This window comes from Dermacentor silvarum, chromosome 9 (genome assembly GCF_013339745.2).
Source record: "Dermacentor silvarum isolate Dsil-2018 chromosome 9, BIME_Dsil_1.4, whole genome shotgun sequence".
In the NCBI taxonomy this organism is placed as follows: domain Eukaryota; kingdom Metazoa; phylum Arthropoda; class Arachnida; order Ixodida; family Ixodidae; genus Dermacentor; species Dermacentor silvarum.
Window position 1 is genome coordinate 94,981,300 of NC_051162.1, and position 23,827 is coordinate 95,005,126.

Below are 23,827 nucleotides of genomic sequence, written 5' to 3' on the forward strand. Positions count from 1 at the left end.
TTTTATTTAAACCTCAATCGACCACGTGCAGTTCTCGACAGCCACGTGGAGCTTAAAAACCTGTATAGCGTTTCGAGTTCTGCAGAGTTCAGAGCTGTTCTCTCTCGATTTATATACAGACGAGCTAAAGCTACGGTTCTGCGTCAATCAGTATACCGCGTAACTCCATTTATAAAGGTAACAAATTTTATTCGAATTGGCTTAGCAGTTATTGGTGTAAGCATGAGCCCCAGTCCCGTGTATACATTTACACGAAGGGGCAGGCTTCATCGAAGTCAAAGCTTCTTCCATGCTTCTTTATCGCGAACCGTGCGCCGGCTCGCGCTGAACAGATGCGGCGCCGACTGACAGATGATCCGGATGTCAAGCTGACGTCATGAACAACGAGCTCACATCTGCCAGTGCTGAGGGCAGGGGGGGGGGGGGGAGGCAGCACAGCCTGCCCGCATTTAGGAACAGCCGAGCCTCCATCTCCCCAGTGGCGCAATTGGTTAGCGCACGGTACTTATAAGACAGTTCTCGTGAGCAATGCCGGGGTTGTGAGTTCGAGCCTCACCTGGGGAATGTTTTTTTTTTCCACTCGGACCTTACCTTTATTATTATTATTTTTTAAATAAAAGAACTGCTGCACTCGCAGCCTTTGTAGACGTAGCAAAGACCACCGGCGATATCGTTCAATTTAATCGAGCGTACGCACTTTAAAGCAAAATCGATTTGCCGTTACTTGCATTACGCAGGCCTGGAAGAATATTATACGTTTGGACACGCTATGGTGCTCGTGAGACTGAACGCTCGTGAACTTTGATTGCAATAAGCGCGAGCTCGGCCGCAATGGCCGCCGTGACGTCATGCAGTGACGTCGTTCGTGAGGCCCGCGTTGTGCTTAACTGGGCTTGCTTGTTTGATTGCTTGGTTTGACATGGTTGAAGTATAGTGTTCTAGAAGGGTAGTTTGAAGCAAAGGGCGAGGTGAACTGACTTGCATTTGTGACTGTATCAGCACACAGTGGCATCATGGTTGAACAGTGTGTCCAAGTGAAATGCGGCTTGTGAAATGGCGCGAGAGGAATGGGTGCGGTTATCGGCACTGCTGCTCTGAAAGGATGCAAGTGCTTCATGGAACGAATATCTTCGTTAAACTTTATCAGATAAGCATTGAGCAGCAAAGAAAGAAGGAAGAAGGAAAAACAAGGCGGGTGAACTCGGCAGCCACTAATTAGGAATGTTTATTACGAGCCGGTTTCTTTGCGAAATTCTTAGTATATTTTTATTTTCCATTATCCTTGATTTTTCCTCGAAATGTGTTGCCTGCTATCTTGAAAGCAATAAATGTCCTTTTTAATTCCATCCGATTCTTGGCCGATACAGGTAGTGCTAAACCAAACAGGGGGCTCGATTTTAGTAAGCATACAGACAACCAAACCAAGAAAAATATGGAAAATTAACTTTGTCTTATTTACCGGTTCATTAGTCATAAATGGCAGCTGAATTTACGATACACTTCATATTCTTAATTTAAAAAAAAGAGGGAGGGGAAATGAAGGGGAAAGAATTTCCAACCTTCCTTACAGACCTAGACCTCAAAGGGTTTGAGACACCAAATTTTGAGGCTATAAAAAAGCCTGCCGTAGGCTTCCTCTGTATGCAAGGACACTCAACATGAGGCGTTGGACACAGCAAACGTCTAAAATATATTTTAATTCGCTTCCAAAGACTGCCTAAATGCTCGTTCTCGCGATCGAGACCCATCGCTAGCGCGATTGACACCGCCGTCACCAAATTTAAGTAACGTTGGCCGTCACTGTGCTGGGGTAGGGTGGCTAGAATGCCTAACTGTGCTAAAAGCGTAACGAAAGTTTTAGTGACGTCATACCACATTAGAGTGACGTACAGATGAGCGGTGACCCACAGCAGCGGGAAGCCTAGAGAGCCTCGAGTCTAGAGTGCAGTGAGCCGCATCGAACGCAGACGTGGAGTCGGAATCGGAGCTGCCGCAGTTAGCCATTACAACTGACTGTCGACGTTGTTTTGTTTGTCTGCGCTGGTACAGAACATGAGTGCGAGAGCAGACGATGCAGCCGTGCCTCCGTCACAACTTTGTGGGCCCACATGACCAAGCTTCCTATGACCTAGACAGTGACGTCACCGTCCCATTCGGCGCCCAGAAACCGAAAATTGTTCACATAAATAATGCGATATTAAATTATTTACCGAGACTATAGGAATCTTCGAGAGTGTATCGTGCTTCCTGGAGCAATAAGAAACGTTTGAAACAAAGAACGCGCTAGCCACAAATTAGTAGCAGGACTTTTTGTAGGAGGCGTCAGTATCCGGGGGAGCGCAACAGCATGGTTTTGGTGCAAGGACAAGGTCCAATTTCTTATGCGCAGCACGCGCAACAGTTTAACAGGAAGCCTGAAAATACAGTCAACTGGTTTAAAGCCGGAGTTGAGCCTACCTCGTGCTACAGTCAGGCGGCCGCGGTACATATCCTAGCAACTCTCGTTCATCGATCCCTTCAGAGAGAGCTGCACTATACAGCTGCATGCTATAATGTCGTGTATGTGATACCTTCCAGAGATTCCATTCACCTACCTTACTGAGGAATGAAAGAACTTGGAAGTAGCATTACGCAACAAAATTGAAGCCATGAAAAGTCGGCCCAACACGTGATCATGTCGCGGTAAGTTTTAGTGCCTTCCACCGCCACGCTGCCCTTGCTAAACGCACGCTCTTCTGAACAATTTGAACGCCTGTCAAAGTAAGCAGCCCTACTTATTCCGTAGCAGAACAACTACACTATAAAAAAAGTTTAGACCCTTTGGGTCGTATCTTGCCCCCAAACGATCATCGTCATCTGCCTTGCTTGCGTTTCCTTTCTTGAGAGAGAATAAAACATTTATTATTGTAAATTAATAGCCGTGTTGTGGTCGGACCTCCTAGTCCGGAAGACCATTGGCTTTTGCCGCCGTCCGGGCTCGGTTGACCAGGGCTTGTTGCTGTTCTGGGTCCGAACTGGACAGGGTCGCCTCCCACTCGACTGTCGTCGGATTATATGTTTGGCCGATATTTGCGGATTCTGTTGGCACGCCCAGACCATGTGGTATAACGTGGCCGTCTGTGTACAGAATTTGCATTGCGGATTGAAAACTCGGCGCTCGCTACTTTCCTGTCGAGAATGCAATGTCGCGTTAATAACGCGCGTGCCGTTCGTGACTAGGAAGTACCGGGCTCGCAGCGTTAAAGAAAGGCAATGTGGACAAGACAGATGCCGATTATTGTTTGGGGACAAGAAACGATCCAAAGGGTGTAAACTTTTTTTAGAGTGTAGTACCCATGCTGTTGAGATCATCATATGTTGCGGAACTAATCATTGCTGCTAAATCACGCCTTTGAACTGCAGAAAGGTCACATTCATGAAACGAATTTTCAGAATTACAAAACTGACCTCCGAGGCTGATTTGTAGGCACAAACACGTGTGCACACATCGCGCTGGTTGCTCCGTCCGCCTCAACCATGGAGGCCGAAAAAAAGGCACTAGGAGGGAGCGTCACGTGATTACGCTATATCCTCCGGAAGCCAACCTCCTCTGAAGCCGCCCCTCCCTCTCTCAGGGGCCTCGTTCGCGGTGCCTTTTTTGGTAGGAATAGGCCCACGAGGTTGCCGGGGCATTCGTGATTGTTTGGTACGCGGTAACATTTAGTGGTGCCTTCCGTCACAGGCTTGGAGGCCCGTATGCGGGTGGTGGTTTTCTTCCTTTTCCTTCCTCCATGGCCTCAACGCTAGAAACTTTGGCCATGTTGGCTGACACTCACAGACCCAAAACATAACTTTCAAGCTTACAAACCACACTCCAAAGTCAGCTTTTCTCGCGAACAAAATAGACAAACAAACGCGCCCCGGCCAGCACGGACTTGTTGGAGAAAGTGTGGCGGAAGTCACTTGCTGTTTTTCGCAAAGGAGCACTGGGACTGGTACCCCAAACGTCAACGTTGCCATAGCAACCGCGCTCCTAAAGCTATCGCTGCTGCTCTCGAAGATTTTTCCGCCGGTGTCTTTCTATTTTGTTCGCGAGAAAAGCTGACTTTGGAGTGTGGTTTGTAAGCTTGAAAGTTATGTTTTGGGTCTGTGAGTGTCAGCCAACATGGCCAAAGTTTCTAGCGTTGAGGCCATGGAGGAAGGAAAAGGAAGAAAACCACCACCCGCATACGGGCCTCCAAGCCTGTGACGGAAGGCACCACTAAATGTTACCGCGTACCAAACAATCATGAATGCCCCGGCAACCTCGTGGGCCTATTCCTATACCAAAAAAGGCACCGCGAACGAGGCCCCTGAGAGAGGGAGGGGCGGCACGCGTATCTCCCCTGCGCTTAATTACTTCCTCCATGTAGTGTTCTGGAAGCTTCTCCATGGTTACAGCCAAGCGAGGTTCCACTTCATGAACGCGGGTAGTCACTCTAAAACGCGGGTTAAGCGCAAGCGTATGGACTCCGCGAACATGCACAGCGAGCACCACGGCGTCGCAGCACGAACTGGAAGGGCGCGAACGCGGTCATAGAATAACGAAGACGCGGTCGCTACATTGATCTCGACGGTGCGATGCCTGGTGTGCCACTGGGAAAGCGGATATTGCTACACATGCAAAAATGAGACGCCACGATTCTCTTCTCCACCTGCAGGCGCCTACTTCGGCGCTCGCTTTATTATCTCGCAGATATGACAGCCGGGGTATCTATTATTTTCTTCGTTTTGTTTTTACGCGCCGAAACCACGACCTTATTATGCACGCCGTAGTGGGGGACTCCAGAAATTTGGACCACCTGGGGTTCTTTAACGTGCACCTAAATCTAAGTACAGGGGTGTTTTCGCGTTTCGCCCCCATCGAAATGCGGCCGCCGTGGCCGGGATTCGATCCCGCGACCACTGAGCAACGCCGGGGTATCTACGCTTACGCGTAAGAACGGTCTGTACGTACGTTGCTACATGCAAGGAGGTTAAAAAAAATTGCTGAGGTGGAGATGACGTCTCAAAAGTGAAGCCGGACCGCCGCCACCTTAAAGGGTCCCTGAACCACCCCTCGGGCTTGGTGAAACAACATAGTCCGCGGGTAGCATACGCTGTTGTGAACATCTTAGCCCAAGTTCTGTTGTCGCACGCGGTCCGTGGAGCTCGCAAGTGGAACGCGAAGTCACCTTTCTCTCAAACGCTGTCGTTTCAAAAGACCCCACGATCCTCGCTCTCTTCTGTGTGCTTTATTTCGTAATAAAGCACACTCCAATACACAGCTGCTATTCGTCGCTGCGGTCGGCTACATCGCGGCCGCCGCGAGGTGCCGCCACGAGTCCATTGGCTAAGAGCACTGCGGCTCTCTGAGGACAGCCGCGTTTGGCTTACGTTTAGCGCGGCGTAGGCACCAAATCAGAAATCTGAACTGCGCGCCACGGTGACGTCTCCGCCGTAGCCTACGCAGTGCAAGGCATTGGAGGAGGAAGGGGAGCACAACGGAGGCCGTGTTTGATTGCCGGTAACTCCGCTTCTGCTGAACGTATTGAAGTACTTTTTGCGACAAAGTGATTCTGAAATAACCTATTTTCACTTCAAATGTCTTTCTCCACTTAGATAAAAAGTGGTTCAGGGCCCCTTTAAGCATGAAAAAAATGTTGGCGAACAGCGGCGATTATACCAAGCGCTTTCTCCCTACTTTGTACTGCTAAGGACGGTTAATTTTGCCGCACAGATATTGGTGGACATCTTTCTTTCTGTCACTAGTTTGTCGTTTTCTATATTCTCTCTCTTCTTTTTTCTTTTGCCCCACTTTAACGTATGTCACTGGCTTGTGAAGGAAGCGTAAACCCACCTTGTCAAAATTTATGGCACATCATGATATCAATATGCAGCCAAAGTTCGCATTTTAGCCAGAAACCACAAGCTTTTATTTTCCAATTAAGCTAAGATTTACAATAACTGAGCAAAATGAAATTAGCAGTGAGGGGATTTCCGCTATCGCGGCCCTCTTTCAGGGAAGAAGTATTGCTGATGAAGCCAATGGGCATGTCAGCAAAGATTCTTGTACGTCCCCACATCATATTCATAATGATTGCAGTGTTGTTTCCTGCTAATACGGAAGAAAGTCGTTATAATAAAGTTGCATCCAATGCGAAAATACCTTTGTTCATACGACACTCATTACAGCATACAAGCCGATATCGGCAGGGAAGAAATAGCAAATTTTATATTTACAGTTCAACCAGGATACAACAAATCATTGGATTTAACGAAGTAAATCCAAAAACATTTCTCGCCAACACCAGCGTGCAATGAATACATGCTTATAACAAATTTTTGATATACCGAAGGTATTTGTGTCAGGTGTGGCTTCATTATAACGAGTCTCTACCGCACTTCATTACATCTGATAATTCATTGTATCCACATTTTTCAGATTGAGGCTTGACTATAATGCTATCTGTATGAAACTCATCCATGTGTGATAAACTGTGAAACATATTTCCAAGGGTAACGGCTAGAAACAATTTCAAAGGTCATGGTTGACTGGAAACTCCCAGCGACCCATGCAAACAAATGACTGCACAAGGTTGCACGTGCGGCACATATGTCATCTGTATTCCTTCACACCTCGAGACAAAAGGCAGCATTATGTTGTTCTCTGAACACTCACTAGTCACACATCACCATCACAAGGGCCAGCAGGCATGACACCTCTGTAAGCGTGACACGGTGACACATAAGCAACACAGAAGCGAAGCGGATACACCACAGCAAGGTGCACGCAACAAGTACACGCAAAGCACTGCGCACTCAGCAGACGGACATTAGCCGAGCTCCTCTCTTCTCTCTTGAGTAACAAAAACTGGGCTATGTACATATTTACACAATCGAAAAACAAACACACATAAATCAGCATCCACACACATGCGGTTATGTGGTGTGTACCGAGGCAACTGATAAGAACATCCGGGGGGCAGCTTAGCCCCATCTCTCTTTGCTCCAGCAGATAAAGATGACCAGGATCAGCACACACACAACGTAATGGGCATGCTAGATATAGACCTATTCTGGGGACAGACAGATAAAAATATAGATTTGTTTTGTGTGTTATGTACAGTATTACGCGTTAACGCAAGAGCTGACACACCGCCAATGTTCCGAGACACACGTGCATGGTGTATTTCGTGGACAAGGCCGGCGCGACACGAAGCACTTGTAGCTAAACCAGTCTTTGTAAATATGAACAAAGGCCAAGACACATGCCACGACTGGACGTGAAAAAAAATGGGCCCCAAAGAATGACACCAGTTATGAACTCGGAGGATGCAATTCTATTTCAGACATGAAAAGTCTTGTTACTCTTTCCAAACGGTGAACTGAGCCTCACTGTTTTGAGACAAGACATTTGAGCTATAAGAAAGAAATTAAGCAGCAGCAGCCCACACAAATTAGTTATGCAGAGTTCAACAACGTAACAACTTCTGATGCACAACAATTGTGAAGATAGTAGTTTGTGAAGACAGTTGTGAAGATAGTGTCACCCACAGAGGTAACAGAAAAATCGGAACTTCTCGAGCACATAATGCTTGGCTGGTCTGTGTGTGCAATCATGGAACGCTCATCCTTGGTTAATGTATAGATCCATTTGAAGATGACTTAATGCGATTTTAAACCTGTACAATGATCGCCAGCTTCGTCGTTAGCTTAGGAAATTGCCAGAGCTATTCTAGAAGTATGTAGGAACACTATGTCAGTACGTGAAATACCATTATTTGCAACAGCTGGCTTATGACAATGTTGCCACAAAACCAGTGTTAAAAAAGAAAAGAACCCCACTTTACTGGCATTCAAGACTGTTACCATGTGTTCCGAATACAAGCAAAGACAGAAGTAAAAAAAAAAAAATTAATGAGGCTTGAGGATTGATTGCATGGCCACCTATCTTGTAAGTGCTTCTCTCTCAAGCAACAGAAAAAAACAAAAAGAGAAAAAACAATAGTTTCTTTAATATGTAATGATAAAAATGCTTCTGCAGTGAAAACCACAATTTACTGACACAGAGCTCACACAAATGTGTTCAGTACAAGAATAGTACATCAAAAGTGCACTAGCGTCTTTGCCAACAAACAACTAACAATTTGATCAGAAATGCTTGACAATGTGAACGCACTAGACAATTTCTTATTTAACTGATAACCAGGTGGGGAGAAATCATGTCCCATTGCACTACTTTTAAAGGCACAAAAATGAGGGTATATTTGATGGTTTTCCGTCTTAACAGGCAGTGCGATTGACAAACTTTTCAGTACCATTAGTGTTCTAGCATATGAGTGAAGGTGTATTATTTGTGCATATTTGCACACTAATGTATTTAAACAAAGCGAGATATCTGCTGAACAGTTCAATTCTTTAAGATAGTTCAAAAAATGCTTTCTAGACTTGCCACTGAAGCCAAAGCTCCCCCACACTGCTTCTCAGTGCTGTCGTTATAAAATGGCTACTTTGCTTTCTAAAATGGCTACTGCCCGAATGGAAGACTACATATTAGGAACGAATAACGTGAATTTTGTCTTTTGCCTCAATATATAAATATAGGTGAAATATAAATCACAAGATAACTTGGCTTTTTGTTCAAGGCAAAAACAAAAAGAATGGGAGACAATTCAACACTACTGTTTCACAAGACAAAACCTTTCCACAAATTAGGCCTTTCACCAAACCTGAGGCAGCAGCAAAAAAGTACCCGAAATGTTATAAGCAAAAAAAAAAAAAAAAAAAAAAAATTGCATGCGGCCATTATCAATTTCTCATAACAGCTTCTCCTGTGCAAACTGTTACTGTAAATACGGCACAGGCCTGCATGTATAAACTATGCCATTCCGAGTTACCATAAACACGTTTAGCAAGGTGTGTGCATGTTACCACTGACCTAATACTAGAATATTGGGAGCTTTTTACGATAACAGCAGCACTGGTGGCGCCATCTGGCAATGGTGCGTTGAACATGAATGTGTTGGGAATGCTGCCAAGCTCATCAGAATAAAAAACAAAAAAAAAGGGAGAAAAGCCTACGAAGTTGTGCGACCTTGAAGAATTGCAACCCAGTTCCTAGTGAAACTGTTAGCGGAACTACAGATCATTACTTCCAACAATATACCTCAGTTAACTCCCACAAGTGCAACTTTGCGCACATACAACCCTCACTGGCTCTTGCATCACCTATTATTTTCAGGACACAATCACTTTTGGTTTCTCAAACAGCTGTAGGCATTTTTTTAACGGTGCACTTTCAATGTTCACTGAGTATTTACGCTGCACTTTTGGTATTGGTACTAGTATCGACATTTTTCGGAGTTGACACTCTTGATGTTCAAGTTCTCTATTCACCAATGACGGACTAGTTATATAAAATGCAATAATACCTTTACAAACATCACGTCACTGTTAACACATTTATGCCATCAGTTAAGCAGCGCATAGTTGTTCATGGCAATAACAGTTGTGCCTGTTTTGGTTGTATACAGCGTTGCAAGGTGCCACCCCCAGCACAGCTGTTCCTGCCTGTGTCTCCAGTATTCGAATAACGGTAATGGCTACAGGTTGGGCTAAAGCCTTTGACTGTTAGAGGGTCTTAGCAACTCTCCATAATTAGAGAGTTTTAGCACACGGTATTTCACAATCTGCTACCGTGCTCCGCTGCTGTGAGGTGCCAGCTCCAAATGCACGAGCTGAACAAGCACGAGTTTCAGCAACTCTCTATTATTAGTAGCACTGTCTCCATTGTTAGAGAGTTTTAGCACACCCCATTTTGTAATCTGACACTGTGCTCCCTAACTGTTCCGCCACTCAAGCATGTACAGCTGACTTCTTGCAGAAGTGGAGCACTTTGCGAGATCACAAGAGCGCTGAAACTCCCTAGAAATCATTGTTGTGCACCTGTCATTATATTGGTTCTACTGTATTCAAAAACCTCATGCTTATGAAATGTCCAGTGCCTTTACTCCAGTTCAAATGATGGATGCGAAATAATACAGTCGAAGCGTGTAGCAGCATTGAAGCATCAAAACAGTTCACTTTGCTGAAAAATGCAATGTTTCTTTTTTTTTTTTACTCCCACGTGTCTGCACAAGTAGATCATACTCGTGAGCTCATCGAGACTTGTGTATAAGGTGTCACTCATTCGAGGAAGACTGTTGAACATAAAACATCACCATGTTTAACAGGAACAGCGTGTTATCAATGTTTGAAAAGGTGAAAAGAAAAAGAAGGATATTAAAAGAAAGAACACTCACTCTAAGGCCAAGCCGTTGGTGAAAAAAAAAAAAAGGAAGGACACCACTAACACATCTCAAATTTATAAGAACAATATGACACACTTGCATTATGCACAGCAGTCTAAAAAAATGAAGAAATATTGTACTATGGTTGCCTGAGATTTCTGTCAAGTGCGAATGAACGATGGATGGCTCAGGCTGTGCCGCAAAGCTGATGAGCAACGCCTCTGGTACACCTCTTCCTGACTAACCAAGCAGCACATGCACAAATTATACACAGGATGCAGTGGGATTTCGCAATATGACTGTAGCATGTAAGACAGTAGATACAATGTGAAGACAATAACTGGGCTAGAAAGATCAATGAGACTTTACCAATGTTCACCTCGACAGGTGGATGTACAAAGAGCAAAATGTCGACGTAACTGCGCAAGACAACCAACAACTGCGGCAGTTACAATGCACTAAACAAAACAGTGAACAAAAGAATAATGAAATACGTTGCACATAAGGCTTTCCTTAAAAAAGCAATATTCTAGCCAGAGAAATGCGTGTGCAGACTTAGCTCACCCTCTTTAAATAAATTCAGAAATTTGCAATAAATTACTCATAACTCGGCTTTCCCTATCAGGTGGAAAGTTCATGCTCGAATAAATTGTGCAAGGTGACGAACAAAACATAACAAGCAATGAACACACTGTCACAATGCCAGATTATACAAGCATGCCTATGTTAATCTGGAAATCATCACAAAATCACAGGTACTACTCTTCCGTATACATGACATAGCACTACACGGGTTTAACAATGTTACTTCACACTTCTTCTTAAAGATAGTCACATTACCTAACACGAAGCAAAAGCAGCTGTGAGCACGACATCCTGATACCCTACCACTTTTCTAAAAAAAAAAAGCTTTTACAGCACTTAACACGGGGCAAAAAAAAAAAAAAAAAGGGTGAGCTTGATGATCCCAACTTAGAATGTACTACTCAATGCTGCCGAAAGGCTTCACTTTTATAATATATGCAACAAGCACGACAAATGAATGCTAGTGTACAAGCGCATGGCCAGTTAGTGTTACACATGCTCCTTTTGCACACATAAGGACAAGCCCTTCCATCCCGACACACTACATTCGTCTTGATGAGGGACTATGCCACTACCTATGATATGCTGTAACGAGCATCAGTATGACCAATCTTTGCCAGAAGCTTTCCCTTTCGCCTGTCGATGGCGCACCTTAATTCAGCAAGCGAAAATGCAACGAGTCTGACGCGCCACATACAAAAGGCACGCCCTGGTCCCCATACAGATTATTACTCTGACAAAACATGTGCGTGTGCTGTAACAACAGACCGGGGGGGAAAATAAGGGGGGGGGGGAATAAACAACACCTCCGAGCTGCCATGAAACAGAAAAATAAATATTACTTAGCAAAGCTCGAGTACGGCTAGATGACTTTCTTGGTAAGGCAGTGGGCTGCTAGAAGTCATGCGTTGAGCCAGGAGATGGCATGAAGCCGCAAGCCAGCGCACACAGGTAAATGCGGAACTGGTTCATTTGTTCGGTTCCCGTGTCCCAGTTTAGTGATGAGGAGAGAGAGAAGTGATGCCGATGCGTATGTGTGTGCAATGTCATAAAAGGTTAACACCACAACAACAGATAGGTTGATCAGTTATCAACGGCTTACTATGAATGTACAGCGCTAAGAGAGGTGCATACAGGCTGAAGCGATGAAGTTTGTACACGCTGCTCATTGTGCACTGCCCTTGTACATCGCATTGCTTCATATTGTGTGTCCTTTTCATTGTACATATGCAACGAAATGATAATGTACTGTGAGGATGGAAAGTGATTTGCAAACTGCAATAGCTCTAGCACGCTGTTGCATGTGGAAATACCTGGTGCATGTGCGTCAATGTGCACATACTCGTATGTGCATGCTAATGAACCCATGCTAATGGCACTTCCATTTATTAACCCAAGCATTGTGGTCTCAAAATGATTATGAACAAACTCGCAGCAAAAACAAAGTTACCCTGTTTGACAAGATTTAGAAGAGACATTAAATTGCAGGATAAGTTGACTGGCAAGTGCCATATTGTTGAATGTTCACTTTTACATTGTCACTCATATTTTTGCATTCAGTTCTTTTGCAACCTCTCCTAACCTGCCTGAGAAAAGCAGTCATGCCCATTTTACACCATAAAGGGTGTAAATGCAGTGCAAAAACAAAAGAAAGGTGATGTGCGATGCTTTTCACATTTTGCTCCTACACTTGCAGTGACATCTCATGCTCCCTTTACCCAGGCTTGCCTGAATAAAGGAGTCTTCGGTAACTTTTACACCACATAGGGTGCAAAAGAGAAAGGCGTACAGTATTTCCAGCACAAAAGTTGGTGCGCAATTTCAAGGAGAAAGGAGGTAGACTCAAGAATGATGACACAGCTTCTTAGTTCAGCCCTTTCCTTGCTGGGCCATAGGAATGTAATCAATTTGGTTGACAGCTTTTCAACACATTAAAACACTGCCGTTGCAACTCTTCCGCAAGCAATGCCATGCACCATATGAAATAAAGACAGCTCATACTGCTAAGAACATTGGAGAGTCGCAAAATAAAACTTCCAGACGAGATATCATTGAAACTGGCCTCCAGTGTGTCTTGCTTTTCCCAAATCAAGCAACACAAAATGTGTGCTTTGGCTGTCTTGGATACGTCAGTTTTAAATGACAGCCGCAGCAAAGATAGAGGAGCTTTCGTTGGGTAGTTTTAATATTCCACTCCAACACCTATGCTGCTTAACGATGCCTAGAACGGTGGTATGTGTTCAGGCGGTAAGAGTTAGGATTACACCTTTAACGGAGTCTAACACTGAAGAGCGAGGGTACCTCACTGCCTACTGACATAACGGGCATTTCTTTTCTTTTCAGCGAACTGCCTTACCAAGAAGAGAAAACTTAACATCGATACTGCACACTGGGTCATAAGTTTCTGGGTCACAAGTTTCCATTAACAAAAGGAGTGAACAATCCCAGGTCATACAATAAGAACACCCTCTTGTACAGAATATAAACAATACACTGAACACCGACACAGTAGACTTCCTTTTAAGACAATGTTGAATAAGTTGATTTACAGATCATGCAAATAAATTCTGGATTTCCGCTGTTTCCTATGAATGCAGTGCACTTCGGTTCAGCCATACTTTTGAAAATATGAACAGATTTTCCCTATCCCTTCAAGTTAAGTCTTAAAGGGTGTCTACTGTATGTCAATAATTAAAACATTTGTTATAAAGGAACTTACTAAGGAGTTTGAATAATAAGTAATGGCACACTAGACAGCAGGAAATGAAGCATTGCCTTTTGCATTAATGAAACACTTAACGAGATGCTCTAATGAGAAAATGAAACAAGCGAGGCTCGAAAGTGTTAAATGCAATATCAAGCCAATGCTTTGGTAGGAAACATGTTAGCCAAAATTAGGGGGGGGGGGGGGGGGGCTCTGTAACTGACTTAGTCGTTTTCACCCATTACAAGCCATACATGTTATCTTACATTGCGATTTAAATAAATTTTAAAAGTTTAGTATGTACACCTAACTCTGTAGCTTGATTCCTATTCTGCACAGAGGTGAATGGCAGGTTACTACTTTTTTAGGGAAAGTGCTCACGACTGAGAAGATTCCCTCAAGTGCCGAGTATTGAGCGTCAGCTACAGGGAATGCATTTTGCAACACGTTTCTGACGTGCTGTCGTCGAATCAGTTCCAAACTGTCTACTACTGAAACTTGCAAGGAATGCCGACAGCCTGGGCACTGTGTTGCATGAAATTGATGCAGTGGCTGCGGCACCAAATGCAGGTCAGAATATATGCTCCATAGGCCTGCCGACTTGAAGTCGCCCTAATTCTAACCATATCACTCTCTGATGTTGGCAACTTCCGAACACTTCAGGCCTCAAAGCAGGTTAATCAGGAATCATGTCAAGGCCAATACCAGCTGTGTTTGGTGTAAACGCATTGCAGCTTCGAAGCCAATGGACTGGTCGAACTTTAACACTTGCGAGGCTTAACAAAATGAAATGCTACAGCGCAACATTTGAAGCTATGTACAATGACTAAAAAAAAAAAGAACTAAATTTAACAAGTGGCAACATGAATAAGAATGTGACGGGAGATTGCTCATGACTCAGTTTGTTAAAAACTCACTGCGGAGTCACTCCCCGGCCTCTAAAACGCCTAGTGAATGACTGTTCCATATGTACACTAAAATAATGGAGGCACGATATGACAAAACAATGGAGGCACGACATGACAAAACAACGAAAACAAGAACACTTGGGGAGTATTTCCTTGCTTGAGTGATTCTTTAGTCGCGGGTACACCCCGAGCGGGACATTCGCGTTTCAGGCAAACACACGCAACCATCTTGTGGACTGCCATATCTGAGCCACCAAAACGAAACAATACAGATGCCGAAAATACAGCCACGGAAGCTGGTATAACTGTGGGCAAGGAATAAAAGAAAACAATTTTTTCTTCTTCTTTCACGCAGGAACCACCACGCACTGGGGAATAAGTTTTCTGCTTGAGGAACTAAGAACGTTACACGTAGTACTTTGTGTCGTCGTGCGCGACTTGTGAAGGCAACGTTGGCCAACATCTGGCCTAGAAGAGATTCAATGGGCTGGCGGAATCTCTGGGCCGTTTTCAGTCGACGCTGATTACCGTCCCGTGCCGTCCGGCATTCTTAGAACAAACCGGTAAGCTTGCCCCGACTGTCCCTGGTGAATCAACCTGCGGAGTATGCTGCAAAATAAAAAGTAATAATAATATTTAAAAAAAAATTTCACTAATACTGGTCAACCATCTGACCAGCCAAACAATCAAACAGTAGCAGCCTGGCAATGTCACAGTGAAGTTGACGTATCTTCGTAAAACAAAACGCAGAAAGAAGAAAATCACCTTTTCTTTCTGTTTTTGAGAAGGAAGACTATCATAGAAGCACAAGATAATTCAAGATAAATTATAACATTAAAATAAAGTTTTACTGATGATGGTTGCAGGCTCTAAGTTCAGTGAGCCATGGCATCCAAGCTTTACGGTGCCTTGCGACGCTAATCTCGATCGCCGTGAGCCACGTCAATGCATTGCTCTCGGCATGATCTGCAACATGCGTGCTGACGCTCCTGTAAGTATGCTATTATGGCCCGACCTTCTTGCAATTTGTTTATAAGTAATTACTGACAAGGTACTCTCCACCAGGAATGTTCTGGGAATTCGTGAAATTACTTTTACTGCTGAAACTTTAAAACCTCAACTTAATGAAATTCATGATTTAACATAGTTTTTCGCAGCAAGTAAAACTTCGTTATATTGAGGTTCGACTGTATACAGATCTTTCACCATTTCTGCACAACCACCAGGCCCATAACTGCGCAAATGCATTAGAAATCATTGGAAGATGATAAAACGTTGCTTGAAAAACCTTGCAACAACTGCATCAGAAATCATTCCTTCTGTGCTTTCCTATGCCATAAAAAATGGCATAAGAGAGCACAGAAGGAATGACTTTCACCACTGCCCTCGATAAATGTTTTGACCTCGATGGTTAGTTAAGAAAAATCAGTAAGCTATCAAATAAATAATTCCTAAAATGCCTTTACTGCGTCACAAATACAAATATCATTACTGTATTTTTTACGACAAACATAGCTTGACTTGATTAACAAATACACTGCAATGTGGGAAAAAAAAACTGTTTAACCATCATTTTTGTTGCATCTTCCCAGTGCAGTTTCTTATTTTTATGCAACCAATTCAATTATGTCAACCACCTTTTCACACCTGCAGTGATGTCCCAAACACATTTCGTGACTGGCTGATGAGGTTTTAATGTTACAGAGCTTGGCTGTGAGAGATGACACAGCCAGGGGACTCGAGATTAATTTTCATTACTTTGAGCTCCTTAATGGGCGCCTAAATCTTTACTCTGTCTCACCAACGTGCAGCGCATCGATGACTAGGGCTCACGTCAGTCAACCAGAAGCGAGAGCCAGTTGCGCGTTACAGATAAGAGAGGAGCCCGCTGCCACTATGCCTTCGGTGAAGCTTCCATCCAGTCGGCGTCACGTGGACGGCGATCTGGGGATGCATCCTGCAATGCTCACCTTTGGGGATACTATCGCCTTGGCGTGACGTGGTGCTCAACCAGTCAATCAGCTAATCCGGTTTTGCTCAACCAGATAACAGCGTGCGCCTGATGGCCAAGGCGATAGTATCGCAGAAAGTGATCGTCGCAGAATACGTCCCCAGAGGTGGACAACTGAGAAGCCCCTGTCCTGGTTCTCTGTTCAGGTTGGCTGATAAAACCGATAGCTACCACTGTACCACACAGTGAGACAGAGATTAAGTACACATCCGTTTCTGCATTCTGAAACCATCAGAATGAGGCCGAGGTGGCAAGCAGTCAATCCCACCACACTTGGTCTCAGTGGCTGAATACCATGGCTTCCAAACCACAATGACAAGCACATAAAAAGAATCTTCTCAAATGTATGAAACCTTGAACAACATACTATATTAAAGACAGCGAAGCCGTGTTACAGGAGTTCTCACGGCCCGTGGAATTACTAGGGGCCTGGTTTTCCACCACCCCGAAATCTGCCCAAGACTTTCCAAATGCTTTCCAAATACTTCGGTCATCATCGGCCTATTTATGCCTACTGAAAGACAAAGGCCCCTCCCAGTGATCTCCAGTTGTACCTCTGTGTTGTGCCACATGACCCCTTCTTATGGCATGCAAGTTAGTTTCCTAATTTTATCACACCACCTACTTCTCTGCTGTCCTCAACTGTGCTTCCCTTTCCTTGGCATTATTCTGTAATTATAATAGGCCGCCAGGTATCTGCCCTACGCATTACATGGCCTGCACAGCTCCATTTCTTTATGTTAATGTTAACTAGAATACTGGCTACTCGTTTGCTCGCTAATCCATGCTGCTATCTTCCTGTCCTTAAACATTACGCCCAACATTCTTCGTTCTATCGTTCGTTGCATGGTCCTTGCGCACCGGTGCAAAGTGTGAGGGGGTGGGGCTCAGGCAGTATCCACTTTAGTGGTCACAGACCAATGAATGATGACACATTGTTACTGCACACTTATTGTGTTGTAAACTTCTTCTCAAACTATTCTGCTAACCTCCAAGCTTGTGCCACGTACGTTGGCACCGGTAGAATGCAATGATCGTACACTTCTATACAGTCGAATGCCTATGTACCTAAGTGCTTGGGGCCTCTGAAATAATTCGTTATACAGGTCACTTCGTTGTAAAGGTCGTGCACCACACACTTCACAATAGAACCGGGACAGACTTATTCCTTCGTTGTACAGGTCATTTCGTTGTGGAGGCATTCGTTGAAGAGCCATTCCACTGTACTCTTTTACACTCTCCCACTTCTAGTAACTACTTGTACATCTATACTCTCTGCTACATTAAACGCATATCCCTGTATGCTGTGCCAGTTCCACTACACCAGGCCATGGCATGTAGTGCAGCGCAGCAAAAGCAAGCACACAAGAAGAAACGGATCAAAGACACGAGTGCTTGTGTCTGTTGTCCGTTTATTTGTGTGTCATTATTTTGGCTGCGTTACAGTGCATCCCATTCCATGATGGTAAGCCAACAAGCCCACATTGCCACTCTCGTTGTTTACCATGCCAGTTTTACCACGGCAGCTTTACAGCACTGGCTCAGCTACACCAGCTCCATCATGCTGGCAGCACTCTGTACAATGTGCTCGTGGCTCTTCGATACCAACCACGGCACCACCACGGCCGTGCGAAAATCACTGTGGTACTCCCCTACATAGCCCTGCTGTGAAAGTCACTGCAACGGTAACGTACAGCTGCCATGATGAGGTGCCGCCTGGGCTCAGTTGTCCACCCCACGGGTGATGGAGCTTTCGAGGGCAATGTCGAACTCGGAGAGGGCCTCCAGGATCTGGACGAGGAAGACCACGAGGTTGGCGTCGCGCAGGAACGACCTTTCCTCGTACATGGTGGCCGTCACGGGACAGGCGGCCAGGTCAAACATCATCTGGTGCAGGAAGTGCTCCCTGCACACAACGGTTGGGGATGGGTTGAAGGCCGCATTGGCAGAAGAGACTGGTTGAGAAAGCTAGCGAATCATCACAGTTTGTACTGTCAACCGCAAAAGTTTACGGGAAGCAGGATCTGAGTTTACGTCCCGGGACGCAGGATCTGCCAAGAAGCTGAATTCTCGCAAAGCGTGGTTACACAGCTTCAAATTAAATCTTCCAGCATGTAGTAGCCTTCGCCACCTACACAGTGATTCATTAAATTAGAAGTGCCATGCCATAACAGTGCAGCAATTCACATTTGCAGGGGAAACCGCATCCCGTAAACTTTTGCGGTTGACTGTACATACTGTAACAAGATTGTAACACTCACTTTTTTTTATTGAAGAAGTTGGTTCGAAATCTGCCTGTGTGTTAAAATCGAATATGAAACTGAAACCACCCGTTCATGGCTTTGGTAACAACTTACCGCCAGAGCACGATAGAACAAGCTTCTGTGTGGGCTGGCAAAAAGATGACGCACTGCTTTCATAACAAAACCTCATACAGAAGACAAGCTACTTCACATGCCGAGTCTAATGGCAACAGCGCTGAGTTGCACATTTTTGTTACAATAGAGAATTGCGTGCATTGCTGGATGAACTCGCAAAGTGGTTAGTCAACGCACAGGCCCCCCATTCCATTTGCATTTGTCTCACAGTCATTCAAGAAATGGAAATGGGAGTGCTGTATGCCTGTTCAGAACTTTACAGCCCTGCATGTAAATGTGCCACACCACGTGCCAGGACGACTGCAGCCCCCTCACCTGGCGGCAAGGCAGATGAACAGCTGGAACTTTCCGTCCTTGCCCATGGTGTGTGAGGCCCGCTCTACTTTGTTGGCCAGGTGGCAGTAGCAGCGCCACACTGGGTTCGGCCGCTCGTCCTCCATGTTGTCCTGCAGCGCAGACTCGAAGTACTCCTTGACTTTTACTGCAATGCACAAAGAAAGCAAAAGAAAGTGAGAATGAAACAGAAATGCGTCACAGTTTGAGCACAACTACCTCGCCAGCCATCTTCCAAGACAGATTGGTCCAAAAACCAACAAGAAAATGGGTGGGAGGATGGCAGCCACGGCAGCTTCATTGGTAAAGCATCGCAGAATGCAGAAGACGCGAGTTTGGCGGCTCCCACTTGGGTCAATTTATTTTATTTCCCTTTACCCTATTACTTCTAGATATGAATTAAACAACAATTAATTTTCCCTACGTTTTTACCAGCTTCATTGCTCATTCCTTCATATCGTATCGATAAAGAAAAAAAATTGAGCCCCTCAGACCCTTTTATTCTCGCTCTGATCTTGGAAACTGAACCCATGATGGTAACATGACGGGACAAGAATCAGCATGCTTGGAGGACGTGTGAAAGGTTTGCACGGTTAATTAATATTCCCTGGTTTATACACACTCAGGACGTAAGTAACGACACAGTAAAGATGAGGATGAAGGCAAGTAACCCACCCACCTTGGCCGAAACCTCTCAGTGGTCTAAATACTTGTCTGTGAGTAATGTGCCAATGAGGGGTGGGCTGATGAGCACGTGATCAATATCACACAGAGATAACATGTGAATGCGATACCGTAATGCACAATAGCCGTATGGGAAGAAAGCTGTGTTGTTAACACGAAGCGGGAAAACCACAGTGCGGCCCTGGGAAATGCCATGATTACTCCACACTATACAGTGAAGCCTCACAATGTTTTGCTTATCACTGTTTCAATGTACCATCATCATCAGCCTACTTTTGTCCACTGCAGGACAAAGACCTCTCTCAGCGATCTCCGATTATCCCTGTCCTGCGCGAGCTGACCCCACATCTAATGACCTCAATTGACCCCTAAATGACCATTAAACTTCCTCATTTCATCACACCACCTAAATCTATAAATCTGTACCTTCCTTGATTGCGCTTCCCTTCTCTTGGCAGCACCCATTTGGTAACTCTAAAGGACCATTGGTTATGTGCCTAATGCACTACATGGCCTGCCCAATTTTAACCCTTTCAGGGTCAATATCGTACATGTACGACCTCCGCGAACACCCTCAAAATGGTCAATGGCGTACATGTACGGTATCGCTTGTACATTTAAAAAGCGCGCATCTTTCGATCATTTCTTTTGCTTGGCATGTGCTGCCACTCGACGGAAACACGTGGAATTTTTTTTCTTGCGCCAATGCCTCTCCGTTTTTTTTTTTTTTTTTTGCAACGGCGCGTCAGCTATCGCTCGCGTATCCGGGCGCACGCGCGCGCGCGCGGCGGCGAAGTGCACGATTCTTTCGATTATTTCTTGCGCTTGGTATGTGCTGCCACTTGACGGGAACACGTGGAATTTTTACTTGCGCCACTGCCTTTTTTTTTTTTTTTTTTTATGGCAACGGCGCGTCAGCTACCGCTCGCGGGATATCCCGGCGCGCGCGCGGCGGCGGCAAGTGCGCTCTTCCACAGAACACCGCTCTTATTTCTATCATTTCTTTCGCTTGGTATGTGCTGCCACTCGACGGGAAGACGTGGAATTTTTACTTGCGCCAATGGCTCTCTGTTTTTTTTTTCTTTTTTTCATTTTTTTTTTTTTATGGCACCGGCGCGTTAGCTCTCGCTTGCGCATCCGGGCGCGCGCGCGCACGGCACCGGCGGCATCGGTTTTCTCCTGCGGCGGATCCCGCTTGTTGCACTAAACTGATGGCTATCTGGTTTCAAATCTCTCAAAGGGTGACCGCTTGTTACTCGATCGTTTATCGCCCACCGCGGCGCGATTACACCTGTTCCCAGGCAGCCGCCTATATACACAAACGATGCTGCCGCTTTTGCGGTTCCTTTTTTGGAGACCACAAAAGCTCTATAGCCCCTTGTTGGCGATAAGACGAAGGCTTCTCACTTGTTTCGGTTTCCGGACGTGCACACAACCATTTTTCAGCGCGCTTATCTTCTTATTCACGAATAGACATTGTGTATTTTAGAACACAAACGATTTTTTCCTCACTTTACTGTCACTTTAAAAAAATTACGACCATATTTTTTCGAAATAGATTCTTTCGAAGAATTTAAATCAGCAATAAAAAAAATCGACCCTGGGGGGTCGCATTTGGCAAAACAATTCGACCCTCAAAGGGTTAATAGGCACACTACAAGGATCCCTCAAGGGTACAAAAAAAGAACAGTAGACATCTTTGAATAGATATTTTGGTTTTTATTGTTTTTCTTTCGGCACACATGTAGCTTTTTCTTCTACTTCTTACACGATACGGTTTAGTTACCACTTTTCTCCATTGATACACCTTGCAGGTTCTGTCGTGCATGCACTGTTTTTTATATTTATCAGAATTCATTCCTTGTCAAGTTGTGCAGGGTATACATATTTATTTTTCATCAATAAACTTGTAGTTGTGATCTGGTGCTCGTGTTATGTACCACCCTTTCTTTGTCTCCATCTGTTTCATCACTTGTTTTGTCAATAATGAATATTCGTTAATTAGCCCATGTTTCCCCATTGAACAGCGTGGGACCTTGTCACACTAGGCAATAGAGCAGTTGTATCCAAGTCCTGGCATCGCAATCTGTGCACACTTCTCGAAGATGAGACGAGCGACCGGGAAAACACATACGTACCAAAATACTCCCAGAGGTAGACATGCCTGAAGAAGCGCGTGTCCTTGAAGCCATACAGGAAGACCTGCTCCAGGCAGTAGACCAGCCCCAGCTCTCCACAAAGCAGGATTGTCAAGTTGCCCCTCTGGAAATAAACATAGTGCACATGCTTTCAATTTCCCTGCACTGCATAATGCCATTTTCCAGTTCATTCAGCTTCACCACACTACAGCTGCGGTATGCGGTGAAGCATATCCATCGAGCAGTGAAGCCCACCAAAAGTGGAAAGGGGCAGTGTAACGGTGCCTAGTATGCAGGGGCGTAGCCAGAAATTTTTTTCGGGGGGGGTTCACCGGCCCGGCCGGGGGGGGGGGCAAGCCTCTGCTTTCCTCTACGTCTCGGATAATCAATATCGGTAGTTTAAGCAAATGGCCATGATATACATGTATATGTATATATACATATACATGTATATGTATATATACATATACATATACATATATGTATATATATGTACGTGTGACCAGGCTATACCTACTCCCATAGCAATAGCTTGTTCGCTGCGTCTTTGCGCTAGAAAACTTAAATACGCGCAAAAACGCGTAAGGATTTTTTTTCGAAGCTTTCGTCGCCCTGCTCCCTCATACGAGAGGGTTGCATTTCCTGCGGCAAGTGCATGGGCCGCTGTGTCTTCCGCTTTGTGCGAGCGTGCAGCCGTCATCGCCTTTACGTCAACAGATTCAGAATTGTACAGAATGTTTCACCGCACAGCATAGATATGGCATGTGTACGCATTTTAAGTAGTGCGTGCAACTCATTTCTGCTTCACTTACGCCGGTGCAAACAGGAAGCGGCCTTGTACCTCACAGAATCTCGACTGATTGGTGTACTAGTGATGCAGGGATGAACTCCAGTCTTGTTCAGTGCATAGTGCACATAATCAATTTCTCAGGACGCGTGAACTCCGACGAGAACTGTCAGCGCGTGCAACAAGAGTTTACTCACGCTGTACTGCGCACAGCAGTAATTCATGCTTGTCGGCTGTCTGTTTTGTGCATTCTGTTGCGAGTCGGTGGAATTTCACTGCTGTCATCAACCCCTTCGTGTGTACATTTCTGGTTTGGGATTCCACAACAAAACAGCAACTACCAGCCTTCCGTAATAGCTGGTTTGGGATTCAACAACACCAGTAATTACCAGCCTTCCGTAGGGGCGCAATCGCAAAAAAGAGACGTTTCTCGCGCAGACTAAGCCTACGTTCACACTTGGGAAGCGGCAAGCGGGCGGAAAGGCCAAAGCGGCCGGAAAATTTTTTCCGCGCCTGTCCAAGTTCAGATTTGTTCTGCTACCGCCGCGGCCGCCGCTGCCGTTTTCGTCCAGATCCATCTAGTCTGCGTACGTTTGTCGGCGTGGTGGCGCTCATTATCGCATTATTTCGAGCGGTATGTTCATTCATTGACCCACGTACCGTCATCAAAAGTGATCATTTTACGCAACTTCGCGTGTCATCTGCGACCTTCGGTAAATTCGTCGTTGGCATTCCGTAATTCTCCTCACAAGGGCGCGGTAGCGCTGAGTCACAGGTTTGTGCCTAGGCGTGATAATATTTCTTTAATAGCTTTTATTTACAAGTTGTAATAACATTTCATCATTTCATATTGTCGGCGCCTCCAGGACACCAAAGGGGCAACGGGAACACCACAGCTAAAACCCGGGCTGGCCCTTGTGTTGGGGCTCGCCAAAGCCTGCGCGTCCTACGTGAGACCTACGCTCTCAATCTATCGTCGCAACGAGAAAAGCACCCCGCGACTTCTGCAA

At 45.1% G+C, this 23,827-nt stretch overlaps 1 protein-coding gene and 1 non-coding gene across 2 annotated transcripts in view; one reads left to right on the top strand and one right to left on the bottom strand.

Moving 5' to 3' along the window:
- Nucleotides 1-472: 472 nt before the first annotated feature.
- Trnai-uau (transfer RNA isoleucine (anticodon UAU)) lies at nt 473-564 on the top strand. The gene is given in 2 exon segments: nt 473-510; nt 529-564. It is a non-coding gene; the product is annotated as a tRNA-Ile (tRNA).
- A 6,032-nt stretch (nt 565-6,596) lies between these two features.
- Nucleotides 6,597-23,827, bottom strand: part of LOC119463377 (DENN domain-containing protein 5B-like) — a 69,711-nt gene continuing 52,480 nt past the window's right edge. Inside the window, 4 exon segments of the mRNA XM_049656194.1 lie at nt 6,597-15,095; nt 18,192-18,403; nt 19,191-19,356; nt 22,031-22,154. Coding sequence (XP_049512151.1) covers nt 18,220-18,403; nt 19,191-19,356; nt 22,031-22,154 — 474 coding nt within the window. The 3' untranslated portion in view covers nt 6,597-15,095; nt 18,192-18,219.